The sequence below is a fragment of the Otolemur garnettii genome, unplaced genomic scaffold (assembly GCF_000181295.1).
Source record: "Otolemur garnettii isolate 467f Iridium unplaced genomic scaffold, OtoGar3 scaffold00079, whole genome shotgun sequence".
Classification (NCBI taxonomy): Eukaryota; Metazoa; Chordata; class Mammalia; order Primates; family Galagidae; genus Otolemur; species Otolemur garnettii.
Window position 1 is genome coordinate 8,882,436 of NW_003852474.1, and position 26,310 is coordinate 8,908,745.

Below are 26,310 nucleotides of genomic sequence, written 5' to 3' on the forward strand. Positions count from 1 at the left end.
GCCTGTGGTCCCAGCTACTTGGGAGGCTGAGGCAGGAGACTCGCTTGAGTCCAGGAGTTGGAGGTTGCTGTGAGCTATGATGCCACAGTACTCTACCAAGGGGACAGCCTGAGGCTTTGTCTCAAAAAAAAAAAAAAATTTCATCTTACAAGGGTACAAGTGAATATTTCTATGAGTAGAATATGAACATTTTAACACAATAACTAAGAAAGTTACATGAAGGCCAAGTTAACCAGTTTGATGGAAGTGTCTTGGATTGTGTGTGAAAACACCACACTGTACCCCCAAAGTGCATCAATGTACACAGTTACCATTCAATAAAAAAAAAAATTAAAAAAAATAAATAAAAATAAAAATAACTGTGTACATTACTGCATTTATGGGGTACAATGTGCTGATTCAATGCTTTTTTAAAAAGTCATTAATTCTCCTGAATCATACTAAATGCAAGATTATTAAAAATGTTAAGTACCTGGTAACCATTCCAGCATTCTGAAATAGATTACAAGACTCAGATAATTCTATCATAGGAGTGAATGCCAGGAAAAAATAGCTGTATTTCATCAAATATAACATGCTCCCCATTGTAAAATGCACTGTGGAAAAAAAAAAATACCCCATTGCTATTTGCCATTGATTGTAAGACACTTTCTCATAAAAGAGAGATTTAAAATGTGAAAACAAAGGACATCTTAGAATTGATGAATTAGATGGTAAACCAGATTAACTTAGAAATAGAAATGTTCCGTTTCTCCCTTTTAAATTAAGATTTAAAAACATTAAAATTAATGAACTCTTTCTATCAAGACGAAAAAAGTTATGGAGATAGATGGTCATAACGATAATACCACAATGTGAATAAAGTTATGTGCCATATAACAATGCTCAATGACGGACCACATATCTGATGATGGTCCCGTAAGATAATAAAAGAGCTGAAAACTTCCAATTGCCGAGTGACATCACAGCAATCCATAACCTTTTCTGGGTTCAGATACACAACTACTTACCACTGTGTCATAGCTGCCTACAGTATTCAGTACAGTAACACACTAGCAGGTCTGTAGCCCAGGAGCAATAGGCCATCCCACCCAGCTGGGGTGTGTAGGTGGCTGTACCACCTAGGTTGGTGTAAGTGCGCTTTATTTTTGCACAATGAATCACCTAACAATACATTTCTCATATGTATCCCTGTCAGGAAGCAACAGAAGACTGTGCTTAATTTCAATGAATGGCTAAAATAATAAATTTTATGACATGTATACTTTATCATAGTTTTAAAATAAACATAGAAGAAACAAAAAAAATTATTAACTCTATTTAAAAAAAATACATTTTGGTTTTCACCAGGGGTGAGGCAAATACAGAGGAAAAGGAAGAAACTGAAGAGGGATGGGATGGAAGACACTAATAGAGACTAAGGAAGGAAATGAGGAAAAAACGAGGGCTTAAGAGACAAGAAAATACAAAGAAAGGGCATGAGCAGACACAGATTTGGTAGAGTAGGAACAAACAATTCTTTATTGTGCTCTGAGAAGTGTTTAATTGAGAGGATTTCTGGCCATCCCTGTCCTTCAAAAGTAGCTGTGATGATCGGATCATTGCATACAACTCACAGTCTCTTTGGGCTCTAATTACCCTTTGCCTGATGTTAATATTGTCACGTCTGCTATTTATTAGCATGCACATTTGTGTATGTGTGTGTACTTTATGTAGTCACTATTCATGCCGCTATACTCAGATATTCACCTCAGATCCCTTCTTGTGTTTCTAAATGTTCAATCCTTTCTACGTCAGTGAAACATCCATCTGGAATCATCTTCCTTCTAACTGAGGATCATCTCTTAGGATTGTTTATAGTATGTGTCTGGTGTTGACATATTCTTTCAGCTTTTATGGTTGGAAAATGTCATCATTCCACCTTAATTCTTGAAGGGTATTCTCTAGGTAGTTATTTTCTCTAAGTCCTTTAAATAAAGGGATTTAAAAAAAGCCTGTGGGCTTTTTTTTTTTTTTTTAAATAAAGTCAGCAGTCTAATTATTGCTGCTTTGAGTGTTGTGTGTGCTTCTGGTAGCTTTTATGATTTTCCCACTCAATCTGGCTTTCAGTATTTTTTTTTTCACATGAAAAGTCTTTATTCATCCTCTTGTGAAAAATCTATACAATGGCTGCAGATAACATCACTGTAGAGTCTTTACTCCTTCACCTTTTTGCCAGGACCAGCATTAGCCTTTGCTGTCCCCCGACTTTCTTCATTCCGTTCCTGCGTTCCTTTTGCTGCTTTCTTGACGTCTTTTTCTTCTCATATAGGCCGTGCCTTGCAAGTCTATGTTTGGGTTCATTGTTCTTTGCATAATCCAAAGAATCGTAAATCATGCCATAGCCCATTGTCTTCCCACTCACTCCCAAAGTGAGTCCTGAATCCAAATACGAAGATGACATCGGGTGTCGTCTTGTACATCTTGGCTAGTTTTTCTCTAATTTCTGTCTTTGGTACTGTTGCCTTCCCAGGGTGAAGGACATCAGTGACCATTTGTTTCCTCTGAAGTAGTTGGTTAGTCATGAACTTCCTGGTTCGGATAGTTACTGTGTCATTCATGATGGCGGCGATCCTCCCTGATCCTCCCTCCGGCAGCCCTCGGTATTTTAGTATGATGTCTCTAGGTATATTCTCTCTTTAGTTACTTTGTGACTTGCTGTATTTTATTAGCTTGAAAGAAACCTTCAATTATAAATACTGCTGCTCACCCTTCTCTGTGTTCCTTCTTACACCCCAAATAAATGTATATGAGACTTTCTCACTCTGCTCTTTATGCTTTTTACACTCTCTTCCACTATTTTTCTTTTTATCTTACCTCTCTGACTTTATTTTGGAAATTTTCTTCTTGATCTATTTCTAAAACCACTAATTTTTTCTTCACTTGTATCTAATCTGCTTTTTAGACTCATCCATTGAGTTTAAAATTCAGGGTTTTTTTTAAATTCTAGACTATCCATTTGGTTCTTTTTATGGTTTCTAGTTCCTGATGAAACTAGACTAGTTTAATGTCTTTATTCTCCTCTAATGTGGTATTATGGACCATATGTGTCCCTCCCCAAATTTATATGTGGAAGTCCCAACTCCCAGTGTGACAGTGTCAGGAGATGGCATCCCTGGGAAGTGATCTATCATGAGGGTAGAGCCCTCATGAATGGGATTCATGACTTTAGAGGAACAGACAGGAGAGTTTGCTCCCTGGGCTCTGCCGTGTGAGGGTACAAGACAACAACCATCTACAAACCAGGAAGCTGATCCTCACAGGACAGAGCTGGTGTCCCAGTGTTGGACTTCCCAGCCTCCACAACTGTGAGGACATACATCTCTGTGGTTAAAGCCGCCCAGTCTATGATATTCTGTTTCAGTTGCCCAAACTGACTAACACATACAGTCAATAAGGTTCTTTCAGTCTCTGATAGATCTTTCCAGATCGGTTTCTATAGTGTGTTTCTGTTCCCAGTGCTTGTCTCATATTTTTGAGAATTCATAGTTTGATACTGAACCTTATACTTTAAACACTGTTCTCATACTTTCCTTTAGGTCTTTGAACATTCTTAAAATAACTCACTTAAAATCTTTGTCTACTAAGTCAAACATCTGTGCTTTCTTGGGGACAGTTTCTAGTGACTATTTGATCCCTGCCCCCGGTGCCCCCTTCCTCACTGACCCATGCATGGGCCGTACTTTCTTAGCTTTTTTGCAGTGTCTCACAATGCTGTGTTGAAGACTAGATATTTTAAATAATAGAATGTGGAAACTCTGGAAATCAGATTCTCCTCCTTCCCCTGGATTTGCTGCTGCTGCTCTTTTGTTGTTCCTGTTTGTTCAGAGACTTTCCTGATCTAATTCTGTATAGTAATATTTTTGGTCATGTGTGGTCACTGTAGTGACTGCTTCATTAGCCTACTGGTCAGATAATGCCTGGAGAGAGAGTTCTTTAAACATCAGGAATCGCAGACCTTTGCTGTAGCCTTTGCTGGGAGTCCCGTGTACATGTTTGGGTACATGTCCGATGTTCAGGCACGCAGATTCCATCTCTGTCATAGCTTTCACTGCCTGCTTACACAGAACCATAGGGTCTATCTGGGGTGACTGCTTAGGACTTTCTCGCTCTTTCCTGAACATACATACACATAGCACTGGGCAGGTACACAGCCTACTTGTGCACCAGCTTTGAGATTTCTACAAATATGTCAGAGCTTTGCAAAGATCCCTGTGAGATATCACCCCCAGCTTCCCCTTTTAACACTTTTTGGGGGCTCAGCTTTAGTTTGCCCCAACTGTCATTACTGCTTCAGTCAGCTGTGATATTAATCAATTGACAGACACTGTCAGAAAAAAAGGTGTCCCAACTGGGTAAATTCTTAATTAGGCCAAATAAAGGTAGGCCCTGAAAGTGGAGTTTCCCAGGGAACTGCCAGCCAGATCAAATAATGACAATTTCCTTAGAAAGGGCTCTAATCCCTCCAGTGGCTCTGAGGCTGCTGGTACTCACCATGATTTTAGGGCTGTTGGTTTGCAAGTCTGTTATAGAACTGGGGAGAGGAAGGTGGAAAGAGGGTAAGTTAAAACACCGTAAATCTCTCTGTCCTTATTGAAACGGCAATTTTTCTTGCATAAATGCTCCCCAGAGTGAAAGCCTTTGGTTAATTTCCAGGGACCTGAAACAACTGACGAGTGAAAAATAAAGATCTGACAAGGGAAGAAGAGGGAGGAAGAAGAGTGGCCCCTGCCAGCTTGGAAGACAGAGGGAGGGGCCATAAGCCCACAAGAGGAATGTGGGCATTTCTGGGAACTGACGATGGGCCTTCACTGATAGCTAGCAAAGAAACGGGGCCTTAATCCAAAACCACATGGAAGTGAATTCTGCCAACAACCTGAATGAGCAAGGGAAGAGAATCTTTCCAAGAACCCTTAGAGAGAACTGCAGCCCTGTTTCCCCGGATTTGGTTCTGAGACTCTAAGCAAGGACCCAGCAAAGCACATTGAATTTCCGACCTAACGGAACTGGAAGGTAATAGATTTGTATTAAGTTGGTAAATCTGGTAATTTGCTACGGCAGCAATAGCAAGGAAATCAAAGAGTTAGTGCTTTTTGTGTTCTAAGAAGTCTTTGCTCATACTAAGGTTGTGAATTCTCCTATGTTTTCTTCTAGAAGCTTTATTTATTTGTTTATTTTTTGAGACAGAGTCTCACTCAGCTGCCCTGGGTTGAGTGCTGTGGCATCATAGCTCACAGCAACCTCAAACTCTTGGACTCAAGTGATTCTCTTGCCTCAGCCTCCCGAGTAACTGGGACTACAGGCACTTGCCACAATGTTCAGCTATTTTTTTCTTAGAGATGGGGTCTCACACTTGCTCAGGCTGGTCTCAAACTCCTGAGCTCAATCGATCTGCCAGCCTTGGCCTCTCAGATCGATTATAGGCATGAGACACCACGCCTGGCCCTTCTAGAAGCTTTTAATAAGGTCTTATTTTTTTAAAGTGCTCGTCTGTTTGTCCTATTATACTAAGTCTGCCTCAATAGGAATCTCTGACTTGACTGGTCCACTTGTTCCCACTCCTGTAAGCTACAAAGTGTCCTTAAAACACCAGTGGTCTCTCTCTGCCTGATCTCCCACCACATGGAGGATATTAACACTCATACAAGAACAGAATATTGGAGTTTTCAGGCACTAGAGATGACAAGAAGACTGAAGTGTAATAGGTGGCCAAAGGCTAGGAAGACTGATTTTTCTGAGGCTGATGGGCCCATGGCCACATTGAGAACACACCTACCTACAAGTAACCTTCTCCCCTGGCCTCATCACCCACCTATCTAAATTTCAGCCAACGCTGAATTTCTTGCTCAGGTTCCATTGCTTTTGTGAAGTTTCTCTGCACAGCCCACAGTCACGTCCCTTCTGTTTATCACTTACATCACTCATTTGGCATATTTCCACAGAAACCACAGCCTCTGATATGTATGCCTCATCTCTCCAACCTGATCTTCTGCAATTGCAGCTGAACAGATGCTAAATAAATGCTGTTGAGGCAAACTGGCAAAACATATTTCAAGCACAAACCTTTGACTCAGCAGTTTTTATCTCCAAGAGATTATCCTAAGGAAATAATCAGCAAAATGTATGAAAGCTCTACGTGTAAGTATATTCACTGCAGTGGTATTTAAATCGCAAATTGCAAAGAAAAACTAAATGTCCAATACTGGTTAAAACAAGCACAGTGTAGCTGTAAGATAGACGATGAAGTAGATTCCACACCTACTAAAGCAAAAATATGTCTTGCTACATTAAAAAAAAGCATGCCAAAACACTAGGATGACATGTTTGTAAATAATTATATCACTTCCATATGAAAATCGTTTAAAAAAAAACCAAAAAACTCTACATAGCACTCCGTGAGGGGAAAAACAGCATTTGGGAAGGGTACATACCTGAAATGCCAATTGAGCATCTCTCTCCAATAGTTTTCTTTTCCTCTAACATTTTTTTGTATTAAAGGTTTTACAAAGAGCACATACTAATTTTTTAAAAATTTCAGCTGGTACTTATTTTAAAAATAAGTCAAAATATTAATAAGTTAAAGACAAGTCAAAATATTTGCTCAATTATTGAGCTCCTGCTCCTTACTTTTAAAAAAATTGTGGTACGCAAGAGAAAAACTCAATTTAATTCAAGTTGGAGGGTGGTGGGAAGGTAGGAATGGGGGGATTGGTGTACTCTCACCTAATGGCCGTAACGTAAGGGTAGACGGCACACCGCCTGGGACCTTACATAACAAATGCAAACATTATAACCTAATCGTTTGTACCCTCATATTAATCTGAAATAATAAATAAAAAATGGGGGCAAAATTCATTAAACTTAAAATTCATCCTCACTTATTTAAGCTGTTTCTTCCTCCGTGTGCCTAATTTACATGACTGCTCACCACCTTCGGAAATGTCCTGAGTTCTATCATGGGGAGTGCAGATTTTTAACTGACTTATGTGAATCCTCATCCTCTCTCAACCCTGAATCCGGTTAGCTCAACTTTGCTATAGCCACACGCAGCATGATTAAAGTGAAGCAAACACCATCCAATACGAGCCACATCGGATTTCTTCCACTTCTCTTCTGGTGAGGATCCTGTTTTCTAGATTCCACAACTTCTTTTCCTCAATTTGTTCCATCTTTTGGGTGGTGCACATCCTCCACTAACTTCCAGAAAAAGAACACAAGGGAAGTGAGCTGAGAAAGGTTTCTTTCTACCTTCACGTGGGACTGATAGTCTGGTTGGGTAGAGTATTCTAGCTCAAAAATGTAATTAGAAGTGTCATCTCGCCATCTTTCTATTTCCAACGTCACTGAGACTCTCCGTGCCAGTTTTATTCCTGATCCTTGGACTTGTTTTAATTTTTCCCTATCTAGAAGTTTTTAAGATCTTCATTTTATTGCCAGTGTTCAGAAATTTCACCATGATAACCATGTTATGGGTCTCTTTCATTATTATGCTAAGCCTTGGCAGGTGTTTTTAACCTAGAAATAAATTCTTCAGTTATGAGAGATTTCTTCTATTATTTCTTTGTAATTCCCTTTATTATAATCTTTTCTATTTTTTTCTTCTAAATGTTGGGACTTTTTGGATTTACTTTCTAATTTTTCATTTCAGTCTCTCACCCATATTCTATTTTAAAATTTTATTTTCGGCTCGGCGCCTGTGGCTCAAGTGGCTAAGGCGCCAGCCACATATACCTAAGGTGGCGGGTTCGAATCCAGCCCAGGCCCACCAAAACAACAATGATGGCTGCAACCAAAAAATAGCAGGGCATTGTGGCAGATGCCTGTGGTCCCAGCTACTTGGGAAGCTGAGGCAGGAGACTCACTTGAGCCCAGGAGTTGGAGGTTGCTATGAGCTATGATGCCATGGCACTCTACCCAGGGGGATAGCTTGAGGCTCTGTCTCAAAAAAAAAAAAAAAATTATTTTCTTAGAGAATTCCTTACCTGTCTTCAAAACTTTTTCAGATTTTTAAACATTGTATATATCATTCTTAAAATTTTTAAGATTGGCCTTGTTCTTCAATTTTTTTTTTTTGAGACAGAGTCTCATTTTGTCACCTTGGTAGAGTGCTGTGATATCACAGCTCACAGCAACCTCAAACTCTTCGGCTTAAGCGATTCTTTTGCCTCAGCCTCCCAAGTACCTGGGACTATAGGCACCCACCACAACACCAGGCTATTGTCTTTTTTTTTTTTTGAGACACAGTCTCAATCTGTTGCCCTGGGTAGAGTGCCATGCTGTCACAGCTCACAGCAACCTCAAACTCCTGGGCGTAAGCAATTCTCTTGCCTCACCTTCCCAAGTAGCTGGGACTAGAGGTGCCTGCCACAATACCCAGCTATTTTTTTTTGTTGTAGCTGTCATTGTTGTTTAGTAGGCCTGGGCTGGCACTGTAACCACTGAGCTACGGTGCTGAGCCTTTAATTTTTTATTTTTAAAGATAAGGTCTCACTTTGTTGCCCAGGCTGGAGTGTAGTGACACAATCACTGCTCACTGTAACCTCAAATTCCTCAATCTCCCTACCTTAGCCTCCTAAGTAACTAGGAATACAGTCGACACCACCAGGCCTGCCTAATGTTCTTTATTATTTTTTGTAGAGTTATAGGCTGGTCTTGAACTCCTAGGCTTAAGTGATCCTCCCACCCTGGCCTCTAGAATATGGGATTACAGACAGGAACTGCTGGGTCCAGCAGTATCCTACCTTTATTTTATGGCCATACCATCCTTTCTTGAGTATACAGAATATAATTTTTTTGGCATTTTTTCCAATCTCTGTTTCTTCCAAGTTCTATTTTTTCTATCTGTTTTTCCTTTCATGTTGTAGGCCTTCCACAAAGGTCTGGTGACCTTTGACTATTCTTTCATTTTGTCTTTAAGACAATTTAGGGGTACACAGGATGTACCATTATAAGCGTATAAGTTTGATGAGTTTTGATAAATACGTACAGCCATCGGACCACCAATACAGTGAAGATACAGAGCATTTCATCACCTCACAGATTTCCCTGACCCTTTTCCAATCAACTCTCACCTTCCTAACAACCTGCTAATTTGATAGCATCATTGATTAATCTTCCTGAGTTTCATATACATGGAATCATGTAACACTAGGCAGCCTTTTGTGTGTGGCTCCTCTCCTTTTGCTAATGCATCTGAGATTTGCCCATGGGATTATGTGAGCAGTTCCTTCCTTCCCCTTGCCGAATGCTATTCCACTGCATGCATGCGCCACCGTTAGTTTATTTTCCGGCTGATGAACATTTGGGTTGTTTCCAGTGTTGGCTATTACGAATAAAGCTGCAGGGAATACTTGTGTACCAATCTGTGTGGACACGTGTCCATTTGTTTTTGAGAACGAGATGTTAGAAAGCTATTTGATGTCAAGTGTACACAGGTGGGCAAGGTGGGCTCAATGACAGTGACCAAGTGGTTGGCAGGCCTGCTCTGAGTTGGGCTCCAGAAAGCTTGTGTCTCTTTGTGGGAGATGAGTGGCTTACTTTCTCCAGAGAAAGCACTCCTTCCCAGAGTCATAAGCCTAGCAGAATTAGGATGCAAAGAGGTCAGAGCAGCTTCTTAGTCAATAAAGACATCCGTTTAATCCATTTCTGTCTAGCTCCTCCCACCCCTGTGCTGGTCTACCCACCCAAGCCCCTCTGTTTCTGAAGCCTCTCAAGAAAAGAAACTCCTGATCCCTGCAGGGCTGATGGGCTGTGGTGGACACCTGAGCCCCAACCCTTCCTTACACGAACTCTCCAATAAGCCTCCACTTTGTCTCCTGAACATCCCAGTGCCTTTGGGACACATCCCCTGCTCTGGCCTCCACCACTCACGCACAGGTGTGACCAGGCTCCTCTCTCCTGTTTGCTATTTCTTCATCTGCTCATTGGCTTCCTCCTCCCAGGTGACGTCTAGGGGTTGCAAAAATGCCCCACTGTCCAGAGTTTGTGTTTTTGTTTCTTATTTGTCCTGATGTTTCAAATGATTTAAAATAAGGAAGTATTTGGAAATATGTTTACTCTGCTGGCATGAAAATAAAGTCCTGGAAGTCAGTTCTGTAATTTGTAAAAAGCAATAAAGTTCTTCTGAGATGGAGGTGGGTTGATGTGGGAGTCCTAGCAGAGTTAGAGGCAGCTTCTCCCCAAACCACCCATTCCGAGTATACAGTACAGTATGCAATCCCCACGGCAGAACCAGCAACCAAGTCAAGGTTGGAGAAACCCTCTGAACTTGTTTAGGGAAATTTAATCTAAAATGGGAACATTTACACAGTTTACTATTACTATGATAATAATGTACTTACACTCTTATGGGTTTAGCAATTTGTCCAGGTCTTTCTTGTGGGGGAGAGGGGTTTAACTGCCTTGACCTTCTTTGTCTCTCAAACAAGCAATAACCCCTCCATATAGCACAAGAGAAAACTGGTTCAGCAAGGTTAAGCAGTAGGCTCAAGACTACACAAGTAGCTTGGTGCAGGCAGGAGTGGAACCCAAGTCATCTGACCCCTCAGGAGGTGCCTGGTTTATGGCACACCACCTCCTAGTCATTGTTGCCAGGCTGCTGACAGATACTGATCACCAACAAGGGAAGGAGAGAGGAGCACTGGGTAGCATCAGGCACCCACAGCTAAGCTACAGGAATGCCACGCTTCTGTAACCCCAGCCTTGGCAATTCTAATCCATTTTTTAGTATCTTCTCATCTGATCCTTACTGAGAAGAGGACACAGGTGTCATGACCACCCTTTTCTTAAAGGACAGAGGGTTAGAGATCCCAACTCAATCACGCAAGGCCTTAGAGCCAACAGTGACAAAGCTGAGCCCTAAGCCCCGTTGTTCTCCTAGTGAGGTGGGTGGGGGGTAGGCAGCCTGTGCCTCCGTGCCAGTGGCTCTGGGTGGGCTCACCTCCCTATCCCAAGCCACTTGCCAAAAGCACACCTCTAAGGGGGGTACCCCATGATAAGGAGACCAGAGCCCCCTGAGGTCCCTCCCCACCCACATTAGTTCACACCTCCTTCAGGGCCCCATCACCTCAGAAACACTGCAGCGGGGGTGGCAGCAACAGCAAGTTCTTTGAGACAAACCTACGCTGGTGGTAATGTTTTTATTTTTAAGCACATATTTTTTTAAAACCAAACAAAAAGATACCTACCTAAGCTGAATTCTAAAATGGGCTCATCCGGATCTTGTATATTTCCTGAATAGAAAAAAGTGACAAAAAAATCACCCTTAATAAACTTTCCTGTTCGCAGATTTAATGCCAAAACACCAACACTCCACTTTCTTCCCCCCAGAATGTTGTTATGTACGGTGATTTCTTATTTTCTACATAGTTTGCTTTTGAAATTCCTAAGAAGTCTCAGACCTCACAACCACAGCCTCCTCTCTACCTTGGTTGACGCGCCCACAACAGGGTTTTTGCCACAGCCTGGGCACTTGCCAGATAGGCACTATGGATTCCATACTGGCAAAGGAGCCCTGGAGGCACCCACCTGAGCTGGAAAACTTGACAGCATTCAGGTTCCAGCAGAAGGAGTTTCCAAGAAGGGGACTGACTGCCCCTTCCTATTCCTTGGTTCAACCAGGTGCCACACCAGGACACCCCATAGCCTGGGGTAGTTGGGGGGCATTCATCCTGTCTGCTGGGTGCTGCTACAGTCTGGGGTGCACGTGCCATGAGCTCATACCAGGAGCTGGGTGCAGGCTCTGAGGCTCACCTGCCAGAGAGAGGCCCAGCATGTCGCCCGCCACATCGATGGTGGAAGCCCGCTGCATGGCACGGGCCCTGGCGCCATGGCGAGGGCTCTGCTCTCTTGCTGTCATGATGTCATTGGTGATGATATGCTTCCTCTTCCTGGATCAGACCACGCCTGATTCCCTGGGAAGCGCTGTTACCAAGCCCTAGTCCTCTAAGGTGGCAGTAACCCTGAGAAATAGGAACAAACACAGATAAGAAACCATGGGGATGAAACACTGGGCTCTCAAGGACGGAGAACAGGACCTAACGTGGCTGAGCTCAGCTTCCTCTGGCAGGTGAGGAACTGGGGTGGAGTGTCTCCTGCTCTTGGCCCCTACTGGTGCCCATGTCCTTCCCACTCCCCAACATAGGATGCCCATAGGATCCTGTAAGGATATCGAGTCCTCTTCAGTGAAGTTATGCCACAGTGAATGAATGAATGTATACAATTACAAATGCAGCTTTTGGGATTTTCTTGCTCACTTTCTTATGCTCTTCTGTTGATGAGTCTCACAGAACCTTTAAAATTTTAAATCAGTTCACCACAGCTCTGTGAGAAGGGTAAGAGCCACCAGAGAATCTGCTGCCCACAGGCTCCACCCATGCGGTGGAGCACTGGTGAGAAAGCTCCCATCTCTGACCTGCTTGCTTTCTTCCCAGACCTACACAAACTTCCTGTGTCTCAGTCTCAGCCTTTCTTTCCCAGAAAGCACGTAAGTGATAATCCAGGATGGTGCTGTGCAGAGAATGGGGAGGACTCTGGGCAAAACTCCACTGCAGCTGAGTCAGACAGAGCCTGAGTGGCATGGCTCGGAGCTCACATTTGCTCGCAGAAGTAGGTTAAACAGCAAGAAGCAACTTTCAAGGTTCTCCAACCCTATGTGCTACAATTCCTGCTGTCTCTAGAAGGAACAATCTTTAGAAGTAAAGATAATTAGACTGAGCAATATGGATGGTTTAAAACATGCCTACAGGTCTCCATGTATCCAGAGACATCCCTGTCTTCTCAACGGGTGTCCACACCTCTGCACCTGATGGGCCTGGGCTCCTGCGCTTGTGTTAATTCACCAGTGACTTACTGGACATGTTTGCTCTTGGACCACGCGGCATTTCTTCATAGAAGCACGTCCAAATCCATCATCTAAAAACAGAAAAGTATAAACTTGAGAAAGTATTAAAACATAAAGTTCCTGGAAAACAATGCCTAGAAATGTGGGGAAGCCCAGAGCCTCTTCATTTCTGAGCTCCACACCACAATCCAATCTTTTGGATCAAAAACACAAATTTTGCTTCAACCCAAAATGAGAAAGTGCATATTCCTCTCCCCTGCAGGAGTGGTCTGTTGGGGGAGTCTGGGCCTGCCCTAAAGAGCCAGTGGACAGCTAGGTATGGCTTAAGGAAAAGGCGAGAACAGGCATCTGAGTTCTACTTTCCCCACTTAGAAAGTACAGGCTCCAGGAAAAACTGCAGGACCCTCTGAGGCTCTGCTCTTCAGGGCCTAAGGGGCCAGTTGCACCCATCTCACAGGGCTGCAGGAGAAATCAAATGAACAAGAAAAGGAGAGCGCTGTGCACATCCCACTGGGTTCCCACGATGCTGCTGCTGCTGCCTACCCGCAGGTGCCGTCCTATAAAGCTGAACACCCAGGACCCACCCGGCCCCAGCACTGCACTGTGCTACTGGGGCAGTCCCACCAGGTTCACCAGCCATCTGGATGTGCTCAGAAGAGCAGTGCACTTGGCCAGAGGCAGACTCAGTTTCACTTGCAGGCTGTGCTCCTATTCCTGCCACTAGGGGCGCCTAGGGACCTTCAGCCTAAGCACCTCAGCAGAGAGGGCAGTGGCCTGGCTGGGGGGCTACAGTAAACATCACCCAGGGTAAGATTCGCTGGTTTGTCAATGTCAAAAGGTGTCCAAGGCAAACAACACGCAACACAAATGGTGAAAGTGGGAAAGTACTCGTGGCACTAACATTTTACAGTAATGCTTGTACAAATTAACTCACCAAAATGCAAGTGGCAAGAGGTATGAATTCATGAAAGGCAAATACATATGGTAAACATTTTGGAAAAGTGACCAAATGGATTAATAATAAAGCAATGCTAAATATATCTGTCTTCACCTAAATTAGTCCTCTAAGAGGTTATTTGTTCTTTTAGTAGATTATGCACTGCTGGAGGACCTGGTGGAAACTATATAGTGCTCTCCTATATTGTTGATCACATTTTATTTTATTATTATTATTACTTTTTGAGATGGAGTCTCAGTCTGTCACCTAGGTAGAATGTTGTGGTGTTGAAACTCACAACAACCTCAAACTCTTTGGGCTTGAACAATCCTCTTGCCTCAGCCTCCCAAGAGCTGGGACTATAGACACCTGCCACAACTCCCAGCTAGTTTTCTATTTTAGTTGAGACTGGGGTCTGGCTCTTGCTCAGCCTGGTCTTGAACTCCTGAACTCAAGCAATCCACCCACCTTGGCCTCCCAGAGTGCTGGGATTATAGGCGTGAGCCACCACACCCGGCCCTGTTGATCACATTTTAGAGTGGTGCAAGCCTTCAGAAAGCAATTTGGCATTAACTATCGAAATTTATAAACAACAACAAAATCCTCCCTAATAATCCAGAACATGGAGAAGACTCCTGGGCAAAGTTATACTTATTAGCTTACTGTAGCATTAGTTATAATGACAAAGCAATCTAAATGCCCGCCTACAGGTAAGAATGTTTTGAAACATCCTTAAGATACATTATTCCACAGCAGTTAAAATGATTATAATAAAGCCAGCAAACAGACGAAAAGTTCTTCAGCCTCATTAGTCATCAGGGAGATGCAAACTGAAGCCATGAGACACCTGTGCAGCCCACCAGGACAGGTAAAAAGGAAGGGACAATACCAAGTGTTGGCAGGAAATGTGAGACAACTGGAACTGACTCTCTGCTGGGGGAGTGTAAATGGCACGGCCACTCTGGAAAACTGGCAGTCTGTACTCAAGCTGAACCTATACCTGCTCTGTGACCTGGTACACAACTCGGAACAAATGGCACTGCTAACGTGTATTTCCATGTACATGTTGACCAAAAAGCTGTTTAAAGCAATGGCATCCATAATAGTAAGATATACATACCAGACACAATCCAAGATGAAAAGCCATCCTGATCTAGGCAAGGCCATGTACACAAAACTCAAGGGCAGGCCTATTGAAAGGGTGGAATTAAGACTCAGGAGAGGGAAGCTAGGTGTGGTGCTCACACCTGTAATCCTAGCCCTCTGGCAGGCTCAGACAGGTAGATTGCTTACACTCAGGAGGTTAAGACTAGCCTGAGCAAAAGCAAGACCTCATCTCTACTAAAAATAGAAAAATTAGGGGTGTTGTGGTGGGTGCCTGTAGTCCCAGCTACTCAGGAGGCTGAGGTAGAAAGAACACCTGAACCCAAGAATTTGAGATTGCTGTGAGCTAGGCTAACACCTCGGCACTCCAGCCAGGGCAACAGATTGAGACTCTGTCTCAAAAAAAAAAAAAAGGAATCAGAAGAGGGTTATGTTGGTGGGGTGGGTGTAAGGGGACTTCTGGGGCTCTGGAAATGACCTGTGCACCAGTTCCACAAGTGACTTTGCTGTGTGAAAATGCATAGAGCTACATAGAGGTGATGTGATTCTTATTCCTTAATAAAAAGCGTTATTTAATTCCTTCGATGACTATAATAAAGACAATAGAGCATGAAAAATGTTTATGTAAATTCTAAAACACATGTGTTTTGAAAGAAAAAGATATTGTACAGAAGGAAGGAGCCAGTGGGAGATTTCACCAGGATGATGGTGACATTGGGGCTGTGATTGTAGGGAACTGTTTTCCTTCTTCCCTGTCACACGTTCCTGCATCACTGAAGGTTGCCCCCAGGCTAGCCAGAGGCAGAGGTGCGCCTGGGCAGGACTTTGGCTTGCGGGAGAAGCTGTTCTACTGCCTGGCTGCCCTGCTCAGCCTGATGAAGGTGCCCGTTATCCCCGTCACTTGGGACAGTGATGATACCTACCTAACACAGGGCCACATCTGAACCCCAACATTTTACCAGCTCCAGGGAGGCTCCAATCCACCCCTGTGCCCTCCACCTCCCCCTTCAGGGCCCGCTCCATCTGCCTGCCCTCCTTAGGAAGGGTGGTGTGTGTTAACAGGCACTGTGAGGTTTCTGGACATAGAAATGTTTAAAGGGGAACGTCTACAGACTAATTTTACACGTCAGAGAGTTCACAGGTCAGAGAAACTTTTAGGTCAAAAAGACCTTAGAAATCACTTCACAGTTATTTGAGGCCATTTAATTAGAATACCCAATTTAAGTCATCAAGACCCAGAACATGAAGCTAATTTGCACAACTGAATTTTATTTTCCTTCTTAGTCTCATTAATTTGAGGTAATTCACCAAGGATTCCTATAGTCCCAAGGTCCCATTTTTCCTCCCAGTTCCATTTGAAGACCAGAGCTCATTAGGAAGAGAAACTGCTTAAAGAGGAGAGAGAAGTGTGTGGGAGCTGCCTACCGGGCTGGCATCTTTTCTTTGGTTCAAGAAGAAGAAAAGAAACAGTATCTCCTGAAACCAACTGCCTCCTTTCCTCTCTGTGTTGGGTCATGTGACCCCTTCTGATAGGTGGACCCAAGTCATGGAATGGACATCCTGGTTCCATCCCACTAATGTCCCTTTCACGTGTGGGGACAGGGGAGAGGGTGCAGGGAGCGCTAGTAGACAGCAGGGGTGTTAGGATTCACACTGGTGAGATGGCAAGGACCCTCAGAACCAGTCTTGGAAAGGTCAGTCTGCCCTCCCTGCAGAAGTAAGGAATCTCAGGCCTGAAGTTCCGGAGGCCTCTCTGCCTCAGCAACCTCTCAAGGGCGCCATTGAGCTGGAGGTGAGGGGGTAAGATTATCAACCACGAGAGCTCCACTTTTGTCCATCTTACTCACTGGAGTTCTTCTGAGAATAAATTTTATTATTTCACTTTGCTATTGTATTTTACTTTATTTTTAATAAAATACTTTATTGTATTTTACTTGTTATTTTTTGAGACAGAATCCACTCTGGGTAGAGTGCCATGGCATCACACCTCACAAGAACCTCAAAGTCCTCTTGCCTCAGCTTCTCAAGTAACTGGGACTACAGGCACCTACCACAATGCCCATATAGTTTTTCTATTTTTTTTTTTTCCAGACAGAGCTCACTATGTTGCCCTCGGTAGAGTGCCATGGGGTCACAGCTCACAGCAACCTCAAACTCTTGGGCTTAAGTGATTCTCTGGCCTCAGCCTCCAAAGTAGCTGGGACTATATGTGCCTGCCACAATGCTCAGCTATTTTTTTGTTGCAGATGTCATTGTTGTTTAGTAGGCCCAGGCCGGGTTTGAACCCTCTAGCCTAGGTGGATGTGGACAGTGCCCTACCCACTGAGCTACAGGTGCCACTAAGTTTTTCTATTTTTGGTAGCCTTGCTATTGCTCAGGCTGCCCTCAAACTTCTGAGCTCAGGCAATCCACCCACCTCAGCCCCCCAGAGAGCTGAGATTTCAGGCATGAGCCACTTTTTTAAAGCGTGTGCAGCTTTAAAAACGTGTGCACAGACAAGGTCATGGAAGCACAGACAGGGTGATTTTTTTCAAGGTCACATAGAAGTTAAAAACAAACTATACCTGCTGGGACCCAAAGCAAAAAGCTCAAGTACAATTGGGGGCCCCTCATTGCACCCCTACCCTCTGCTGTCTCTGTGGGCAGCAAACGGGCTGGAACCTTCACTGTGCCTCTGCTCTCCAATCACAGGCAATACAGGACAGAAGAAAGATGAAAAGGTTGAGTGAGACAAAGCATGAGTGAGCAGCCCCTGGGGAAGAGGCTCCTTTAAGAGGCAGAAAGAGGAAGAACTTTCTCTGAAAAACCCCAAATCCAGGACAGCTGAAATCACAGATCAATGAGGCAGATCAGATCAGACCATTCACTGGTACTGAAAATTACTGTTAGTAATGACCTGAGACAAATACCACCTTCCTGCATGGAGCATCTCCTGTAGACAGACCTTTACTAATTGGGGATCTCCTGATACAGCCAACCCAGTCTGTACCTCATGATAATGTACTGCCACCTGTGACCATGGAACGACCATCCGGGCATCATGTGTCTTGTGAGCACCAGACTTAAAAACTGCTTACTTCTTCCATAGCTTCCTGGGTGCCCAGCTCAAATCTAATCACAGACCAGTGGTTCTCAACCTTCCTAATGCTGCAACCCTTTAATACAGTTCCTATGGGTTGCAACCCACCAGTTGAGAACCACTGCCATAGACAAACCCCTGCTGGGTAAGCGAACCTTCAAGCTCTGTCGCAGAGGCTGCACTTCCCCGCCCTGACGTTCTGTTCCTGTGATCCTCTTCCTATGCAGAGACACTATATTTTCTCTATCCCACTTATGTGACTGAGCGCTGAAAAGATGGGTTCCCACCTAGACACAGATAGTAAAACTACTTATGTATTCCTACATCTCTTTCTTTCCTGACTACCTGGCTGGATACAGTGGATTGGGTAGATAATTCCCCAATTATCCACCCCAGGGTAACATGGAATCACTGGAATCAAGGGTGTCCAAACTTTTTATTTTCTGCTGCACATTGGAAAAATTGTCTTGGGATACACATTAAATACACATACACTAACAAAAGATGATGAGTATAAAAAAGGTCTGAACCTGATTTTCACAATATCCAAAACTACAGATAAGCAAAACAGACCTCAGATAATTCAGATGCAGCCCAAGGGCCTCAGGTTGGACACCCCTGCTAAATGGAAGGAAACTACATTCCTGAAATTGTGTGGAACACAGCCCCACTCCCTACCCTTTCCCCACATACAACCTATACTGGGCTTAGCTTGAGTAAGAAATAAACCATTGTTGCATGAAGCCAGTGAGGTTTTGAGGGTTTTGTTACAGCAGCCAGTGTTAGTTACCCTGACTAAAGTCTGGGACATAGCAGGCATTCCCAGAAATGGCTATTAAAAAATCACAATCACCAGCTAATACTGCACAATGCTTGGGGGAAATGATGTTTTGTTCTTTGGATAAGCGATGGCCAACTCATGAGAAAAAAACCTCTGGGGAGTAGGGAGACTACCAGAGGGCTCTAGGAAATGGGGAAAGCATAAGAAATAAAAATTCCACTTTAGCGAGTAGTTGATCAGACAAACCTTCCTCCCCTTGAGAGATACAGGAAAAATCAAACTCAGCTTCTCCTGCTATCCTCTCACAACACAGAATACTTCTGGGACCCCAGATGCAGGGGGGAAGGCACGTTTCCCCAGACACTAAACAAGCAGACTCTGCAGCAGATTCTCCAGTGGACTCCAGCTGGGTGTGCGCTAACTCCACTAGGTTCTGACACTACCTAACTGGAGACAGTGTGGGATCCCACAGGCTGAGGGCTCAGTCCCACAAGACTGCTGCCCACTTCAGAGACCAGTCCAGAGTCCAGCTACCCTTCTGATGAACCAGCTATAAATCAGAGATTCCTAAAATCCCCTCCTTGGGTTCAACTAATTTGTTAGAGCAGCTCACAAGACTCAGAAAAGCATTTACTTACTTTTACAGATTATAAAGAATATTACAAAGATGACAGGTAAACAGTCAGATGGAAGAGATGCCTAGGGTAGGGCATGTAGGAAAGGCTGAGGCGTCCATGCCCTCTCCAGTAAGCCACTTCCAGGAACCTCTACGTGTTCAGCTATCCTGATGCTCCCAGAACTCAGTCCTTTCGCGTTTTTAATGAACACTTCATCACATAGGCGTGATTGCTTAAACCACTGGCCATTGGTTTATCATCTCAAACTTCAGCCTTTCTCTGATCCCAGGACCAGGCCAGGGAGGGCTGGGAGACTTAAAGTGCTAGCCCTCTAGCCATATGATTGGTTTCCCAGCAACCAGCCCCATCCTAAGGCAGTTTAGGGAGCCCCAGACACCAATCACCTCATTAACATATAAATGACTCTTACCACTCCAGAGATTCCAACAACTTACACAGCTAAGTGTCAGGAAAAGGGAGAGGAAGACCAAATATATATTTCACAAAATCACACCTCCTCTCTAACTTCAGGTAAGGCTCTGGCCACCTGAACGCATCCCCTGGACCTCCTCACTCCCAATATTCCCTGGACTGGGCTTGGACCTCATCACGCCTGCTGGTGTGGAGACGGCTTTAAGGCCAAAAAGGCAGGTTCACTAAAGGAGCCCCTAGAGCTGCTAATCCAACCCAAAAGTGACCCAATCACTACCAAAGTACCCCAGAACAGCCTCTGTTTCCATGGATCTCCTAGAGGGGGCTGGGAATTCATGCTACCCAGGGCTCCATCCAGATCGGGTCTGTACCCAACAGGCATCTTGGGACCCTTGGGGGTTTCAGGGCCATCAGTTGTTGAAACATAGCCAATAAAAGAACAGTAGCAGCACAGGGGCAAATGCCAGGGGAGCACAGGGTGGGTGGAGTACAGCTCCCATTGACACAAACTGAATGGGTCAGAGGCCAGACGGCTATGGTGACAGGGATGAATGACAGCGACAGGGCAAGGCCAACAGAGGAATAGGAGCAGCATCTCCAGAATGACCAAGGGCAAGCGTGACCAGCAAACTAGAGGCTCTACTCACGGGAAAAGGCAGCCCACATACATGCAGCACAGGCTCAGCACACCCACTACCGCAAGAGCTCACATCCACTCAGGTCAGTCATCAGCAAGGGAATGTGTGGCACACGGCAAGAACCAGGAAGGCCTGGCTTCTGACTATTCCACAGCAAAGGTGATGGCAACAGAAACCTGCTCTGGGTTGTGTTTGGAATGAAGGAACGAACGAATGGATGAACGGATGCCTCTACATGACAACTCAGAAAATAAAAAGCTCTGAATCAAGTGTTAATGCAAAGAAAATGATACAATGGGTCTGAGAAGAGGAGGGTGTGACCTAGGTGACTGGTTGGGCTTAAACATGGCCAACTTGAGAGGGCCACCCAGAAAGGCAAAGGAGAGAACATTAAACACTAGAGGAAACACCATGGGCCATAAAGCGGGGAGGACTGCTGGGGTGGGTATGGGTCATTCAAAGCAATGGGACAGGAAGGATCTGAGAGGCAGGGATGGCAGCAAGCGTTCTTTTATTTTAATCTGTCCACTTTGACGGATCTTAACCCCTTGGCTGTCTCACTCCTAGGTCCTCCTCACCACCCCACAATGCCTGAGAGTGGTGGAAGCAAGCAAGTCTTTCATTTTTCTTTTAAACAAAAACCAACCGCCTAGGAAAGTTCTTAATTGTTAAAATAAAGTCAGATATGCCTCCCTACCATACACTGTAAGGAATGCCGCCCACCTCAAAGGCTTAGGTATTAACCAGGCACAAGGCCAGATGCCCCAGGACAAGGACAAGCATAGAAGGGACCCGGAAGGGCTCTAAGGAAAGGACCCAGGGAGGCCCAGCATGCCCATCCTGTGCTCTGCCCCACCACTTGCTAGGCACTCTGTTCCACAGAAGGCTGTTGCTATGGTTTGAATGTGTCCCCCTAAAGTCCATGTGTTGAAAACTTAATTGCCATTGTAACAGTTTTGGTAGGAGGGGCCCTTAAGAGGCGATGAGGCCTTAAGGGCTGCTCCCTCATGAACGGATTAATGCTGGAGAGAGGAGAGTAAACTCTTGATAAAAAGGATGAGTTCAGCCTGATTTCCTGTCTCATGCTAGCTTCCACCTTTCCCCATTCCGCCATGGGATGACCCTCACCAGATATGGGCAGCATGCTCTAGGACTTTCGAGCCTCCAAAACTGTAAGAAATAAATTCTTATTCTTTATGAACTACCCAGGCTGTGGTATCCTATTACAGCTGCAGCAAAGGGACTAACACAGCTCTCAACACCTGTCCTTCTGCAACCTGGACCCCTGGGTCAAGCTCTGAGTCCCAAAGCTAGACTTGCTCAGTTAATGCCACTTCAGATCCTTCCTCCTCCACAGGTGACTGTGCAAGATTGCCAAGCTTCTTTCAGCCTCAGTTTCATGATCCGTGCCACAGGAATAACACCAGCCTCACCGGGACACATACAAACAAGCACATATGTAAAGAAACAGGTAAAAACACCCACACCTGGGTGTCATGCTGGGTTCTCACCTTAGCTTTTCCTAACCTCCCCTGAAACCAGGCCCCCAGGGCACTTATACTGGGGCCACCCGTGAGCCTGGAAGGCCTCTCTGCACAGTTAAGTCTACTTGAGCTTTATCCAGCTTTCCAGCCTTCTCTAACTCCTCCAGCCAGAACTCTTCACCAAGGTCCATGGCACTTTGCTTGTACTGCAGTTTTAGTGACTATGTTTTCAAACCAAAAATTAGTCGTAAAGGTGGTTGCTGGGAAGGACGTGAACAGAGGGCTTTTCCTTGAGGCAACATGAGGTGGTGTGGGGAGCCTGGGTAAGGGCATCAGACTTGGTGAACCTTCCACAAAGTATCATTTCTGGGCCACAGTTTCCTCACCTGTGAAACACAGATCCAGCTGCTGTTGGAAGGAATTCACTGCCCTACAGTCAGGGAAGCGTGGAAGCAGATCCCAGCCCCTAGGGAGTCGTGGTGGATGTTGCCCCTCCAGGCTAGACATTTATTAGGACCATGTTCCTAGAGAACAGCACACAGCCCTCCTGTGCTAGAGAGGCCTGCTTCCTCATTCCCCTCAGAGCTCTCTCCCAGACCCTGCTCCCTGGGTCTGCACAGGGAGAAAGAGAGAGTGTGTGAATAAAGCTCTGACTCAAAGAACATTTAACACATGAGCAAGCTGCAAAACAGTATTAGTCCAGTGCTGCTAGTGGCTAAATGCAGGAAAGTAATGTGCTTTAGAAAATCCAGCATGGGGAGACAAGAAACAACATAGCAATTTGCATCTCTTCTCACCCACAAGCCACTTGACTGGGGTGGGGGGAGCATGAGCTCACCAGGAGAAACAGTCAATCATTAGCCTTCTGCTCCCCATTCCCCAAGCCCTCTTCTCTGCCACTGACAGTGAACAGGCAGTAACACAATGAGTTAACCTCATTTAATCAACTAACATGCCTCATTACTTTAGTAAACATGGCAACTGTTAGAACATAATGCCTGAGGCTGGAGGCAAATACACATCTCCAAACTCTGAAGGAGTCAGTCAGTCACTTTTTGCTGTGGTCTGAAAGTATCCTCCCAAATTCATGTGTTGAAACTTAACCACCAGTGAGATGGTATTAAGAAGGCGGGCCTTCCGAAGGTGATTAGGCCATGAAGGCCATGATTAGGCCACTGTGGTTGGGATCAGTGATTGACAATAGGGCTAAGGGGAACCAGCTAAGCTGTTTTTGCCCTTCTACCTTCCACTATGTGAGGAAGCAGCAAGAAGGCCCTCTAAATGCCCGCACCTTGATCTCAGACTTCCCAGCCTCCAGAACTGTAGGAAATACATTTCTGTTGCTCATAAATTAGATATTCTCAGGTGTTCTATTATAGCAGCCGGAACAGACTGAGACACCTTGGATAGGCACATGAATACCCCTTTAAACAACAGGGCAGAGGAGGGCTCTCCTAGAGCAGAACAAGCCCAGAGTGTATCAGCTTTCTATCCCTTCCCCTCAAGTTTTCCCATCTCAGTCTATGGCAGTCTCCTCCTTCCACTTGCTCCAAGCAAGTAACACATTCAGTGCAGGCCTCCGGGCCTCCTCTTCCTCTCATACCCATGCCCAGTTCAGTCAGCTCGATCTTTCCCATAGACAGAGGCACAACTTCAACCCACTCAGGACCCCAGCCCCCATGCCCTGGGCTTCTGATCAATGTCCTTCCCAGTCTCCATAGTCTGTACCCATGAACCTCCCTGCAGCAGCTCCATCCTGCTCCGGCTCTGGCCTCCGAGCTGTCTGGGGCAGCCTTTATACCAGCCACCCTCTCTAGGACTGCTTTTCCTCAGATGACGCAGAAGGCAGCTCCCTCACTTCCTTCCTGTCCTCCCTGAAGCCCAGCTTCTCTGGGAGGTCCTCCATACAATCTGGTTAGAATTACAGCTCAGCCCCTGTGGTTCTGCTATAAATCATGCACCTTCAGTGGACTTTCTGTAGGAAGTAATTTGAAAATAAGTCACCCTGAAAAAAGTGCTTTAGAACATTTTTGCTAAGCAAGAAAAGTACCACTTTCCAGGTGTGGGCTCTCCCAATCCGGGAGATGAGTAAGACCTGTCAATTCCGGAGCTGCAGTGCTGGGGATGTCCCAGGAGCAGCCCCAGCCTGTGGGGGCTCCTCCCCAGCCTCGGCTGACAAGCCCTCCCACCAAGCACACTTCAGTCTCTTGCTCAATACCTCCACTTCTCACTTCCCCACCTCATGCTGTCTCTTCTCCACAAACTGGCGATGGCTTTATCAAGCAGTTGAGAGTCTAATATGGACCAGGCCTCAGGGACACAAAGATAAACAGCGAGGCTTGATCTAGAGCCACATCATGAGAAATGTAACAAAATCACAAGTGGTGTGCCAGCTTAGTGCCATGCTGGGAGTAGCCAAACCTCTTCTGAAAGCTTCCCTGTGTGACGGGCTAGCTTGCTGCCCTGCCTTTCTAGGCATGGGCACTCTCAGGGGCTAGAACCAGGGATCCTGGAGGCTTTTCTTTTTTTTCCTTTTTTTTTGAGACAGAGTCTCAAGCTGTCACCCTGCTGGGTAGAGGACTGTGGTGTCACAGCTCACAGCAACCTCAAACTCTTGGACTTAAGCGATTCTCTTGCCTCAGCCTCCCAAGTAGCTGCAACTATAGGTGCCCGCCACAAAGATTGGCCTTTTTTTTTTTTGCAATTGTCATTGTTGTTTTAACTGGCCCAGGCTGGGTTCAAACCCGCCAGCCCAGGTGTATGTGGCCAATGCCCTACCCACTGAGCTACGGGCACTGTCCTAGAGGCTTTTCTTGGGGTGAATGAACCCAGTGTTCCTATACATCACTCCCTCACTCATACACCAGGCTTCATTTGTAACTTAATTACCACATACATTTCCCAATAATGACAAAGAAAGATAACGGGAACACTGCACTGAGCAGGGCAGCCCACTGTTTAAGGGCTGCCTGTGTAGGACTGGAGATAGCACGCACCCGGGTATGTCTGCTCTTCTCTCTCCTACAACTTGAGACTTTGACAAGTCTCATTTCTTGCTCTACTGTCAACTGAGCCACTTAAAGCCCTCACACAACTAAAAAGTTCACCTATACGTTGGCCAGGAAGGACTTCCAGTGACATAGAAATTTCCAAGTAGGTATATTAAAGAACTGAGGAAACCATCCAGTATTTATCAACTCCCAATGAACAAAGACATGCAGCTCCCAGAGGGCCAACAGCTGATATGAGGACAATGGCCTCCCTGGGACCTGTGGGTCAGCTTCTGAGTGGGGTCCATATGAAGGAAGGTATCGTCATATACCCAGATGCCCCCTGCAGGCACAGGGCACTTTCTCAAAGCTCGGGTCCAGAAGACACAGCTGGAAGACTGCAGAGCATAAATGCCATCCCACTCTCCTACAGCCGGGGGCTGGAGGGCCCTACACAATAGTGTGGGCTGAGTGCACTCCAACCCCTTTCACTGCCTAACGTGGCACTTTCTCTTCCCTTTTCTTCTCCCATCCAAACCCAAAGCTGTCACGCCTGGCCTGGCACCTGTTCCTAACTCCCCTGAAAGGCTAGTCCCTGGAACTGGGGCCAGACCCCCTCCAGCCTCCAGGGGCGCCCCAAGCTCTGCTTCTCCTCCTTCCCCCTGGGCCACAGGTGCTCAGGCTCCTGGGGACAGCAGTACTAAGAGGCGCACCCTTCTGGGATGGCAGCCCATACCTCAGCCACAGCAATGCCCTTTGCCCTGCCTTGACAGTGTTTTCTATTTACCCAATGCCTCCCAGTGACAAAGCTGTCCTGGTGAGGGCAGGCTCTGGGTACTCCTGCCATCCTGGCCAAAACACCATGGATGGAGAACCCAACTCACATGAGCTTAAGCAGAAAGGCATGTTTGCCACAAAGGTCTGGGCGATCTTAAAACCTGACCACACATGCGGCTGAGCTGACCCGTGGACTCCAGTGCCAGCAGCACATTCAACTCTTCTTGGCTGCTCTCTGCTTAGCCATGTAGGTCACCCTCCCCCTCTCTACTTAGCCATCTCAGTCACCCTCCCGCTCTCTGCTTAGCCGTGGCAGTGGTCCCCTCTCTGTGAGCAAGGCAGTCCAGGAGGTAGGACCTGAGGCAGCCCCCAACTTCAAACTCTCTAGCTGTGCCCACTCTGGAGTCTCTCCAAGCTCTCTCCGGGGGAGAGAATTCAAGGGCTCTATCCAGGTTCCCCCTGCCTGGGGGCTACTACACCGTGAGTGAGCTTCAGTGGGGGAGAGTTCCCATAAGAAGTGGCGGGAGGCTGCGCAGAAGCCAAATGGGGACTACCCGACAGCAGGTGTTTCCTAAACTTTAAAGAGAAAAA

General features: G+C 45.6%; 1 protein-coding gene across 2 annotated transcripts in view; it reads right to left on the minus strand.

Moving 5' to 3' along the window:
* The window catches only part of INPP4A (inositol polyphosphate-4-phosphatase type I A), a 139,963-nt gene that overhangs the window by 57,912 nt on the left and 55,741 nt on the right, over positions 1-26,310 (minus strand). For both annotated transcript variants that reach the window (XM_023515771.1, XM_023515770.1), the window contains exons 2-4: positions 12,890-12,951; positions 11,791-11,999; positions 11,226-11,270 (exon numbers count right to left, since the gene is read on the minus strand). In XM_023515771.1, the coding sequence (XP_023371539.1) occupies positions 11,226-11,270; positions 11,791-11,896 (151 nt within the window). In that variant the 5' untranslated portion in view covers positions 11,897-11,999; positions 12,890-12,951. The remainder of the gene's footprint in view (positions 1-11,225; positions 11,271-11,790; positions 12,000-12,889; positions 12,952-26,310) is intronic.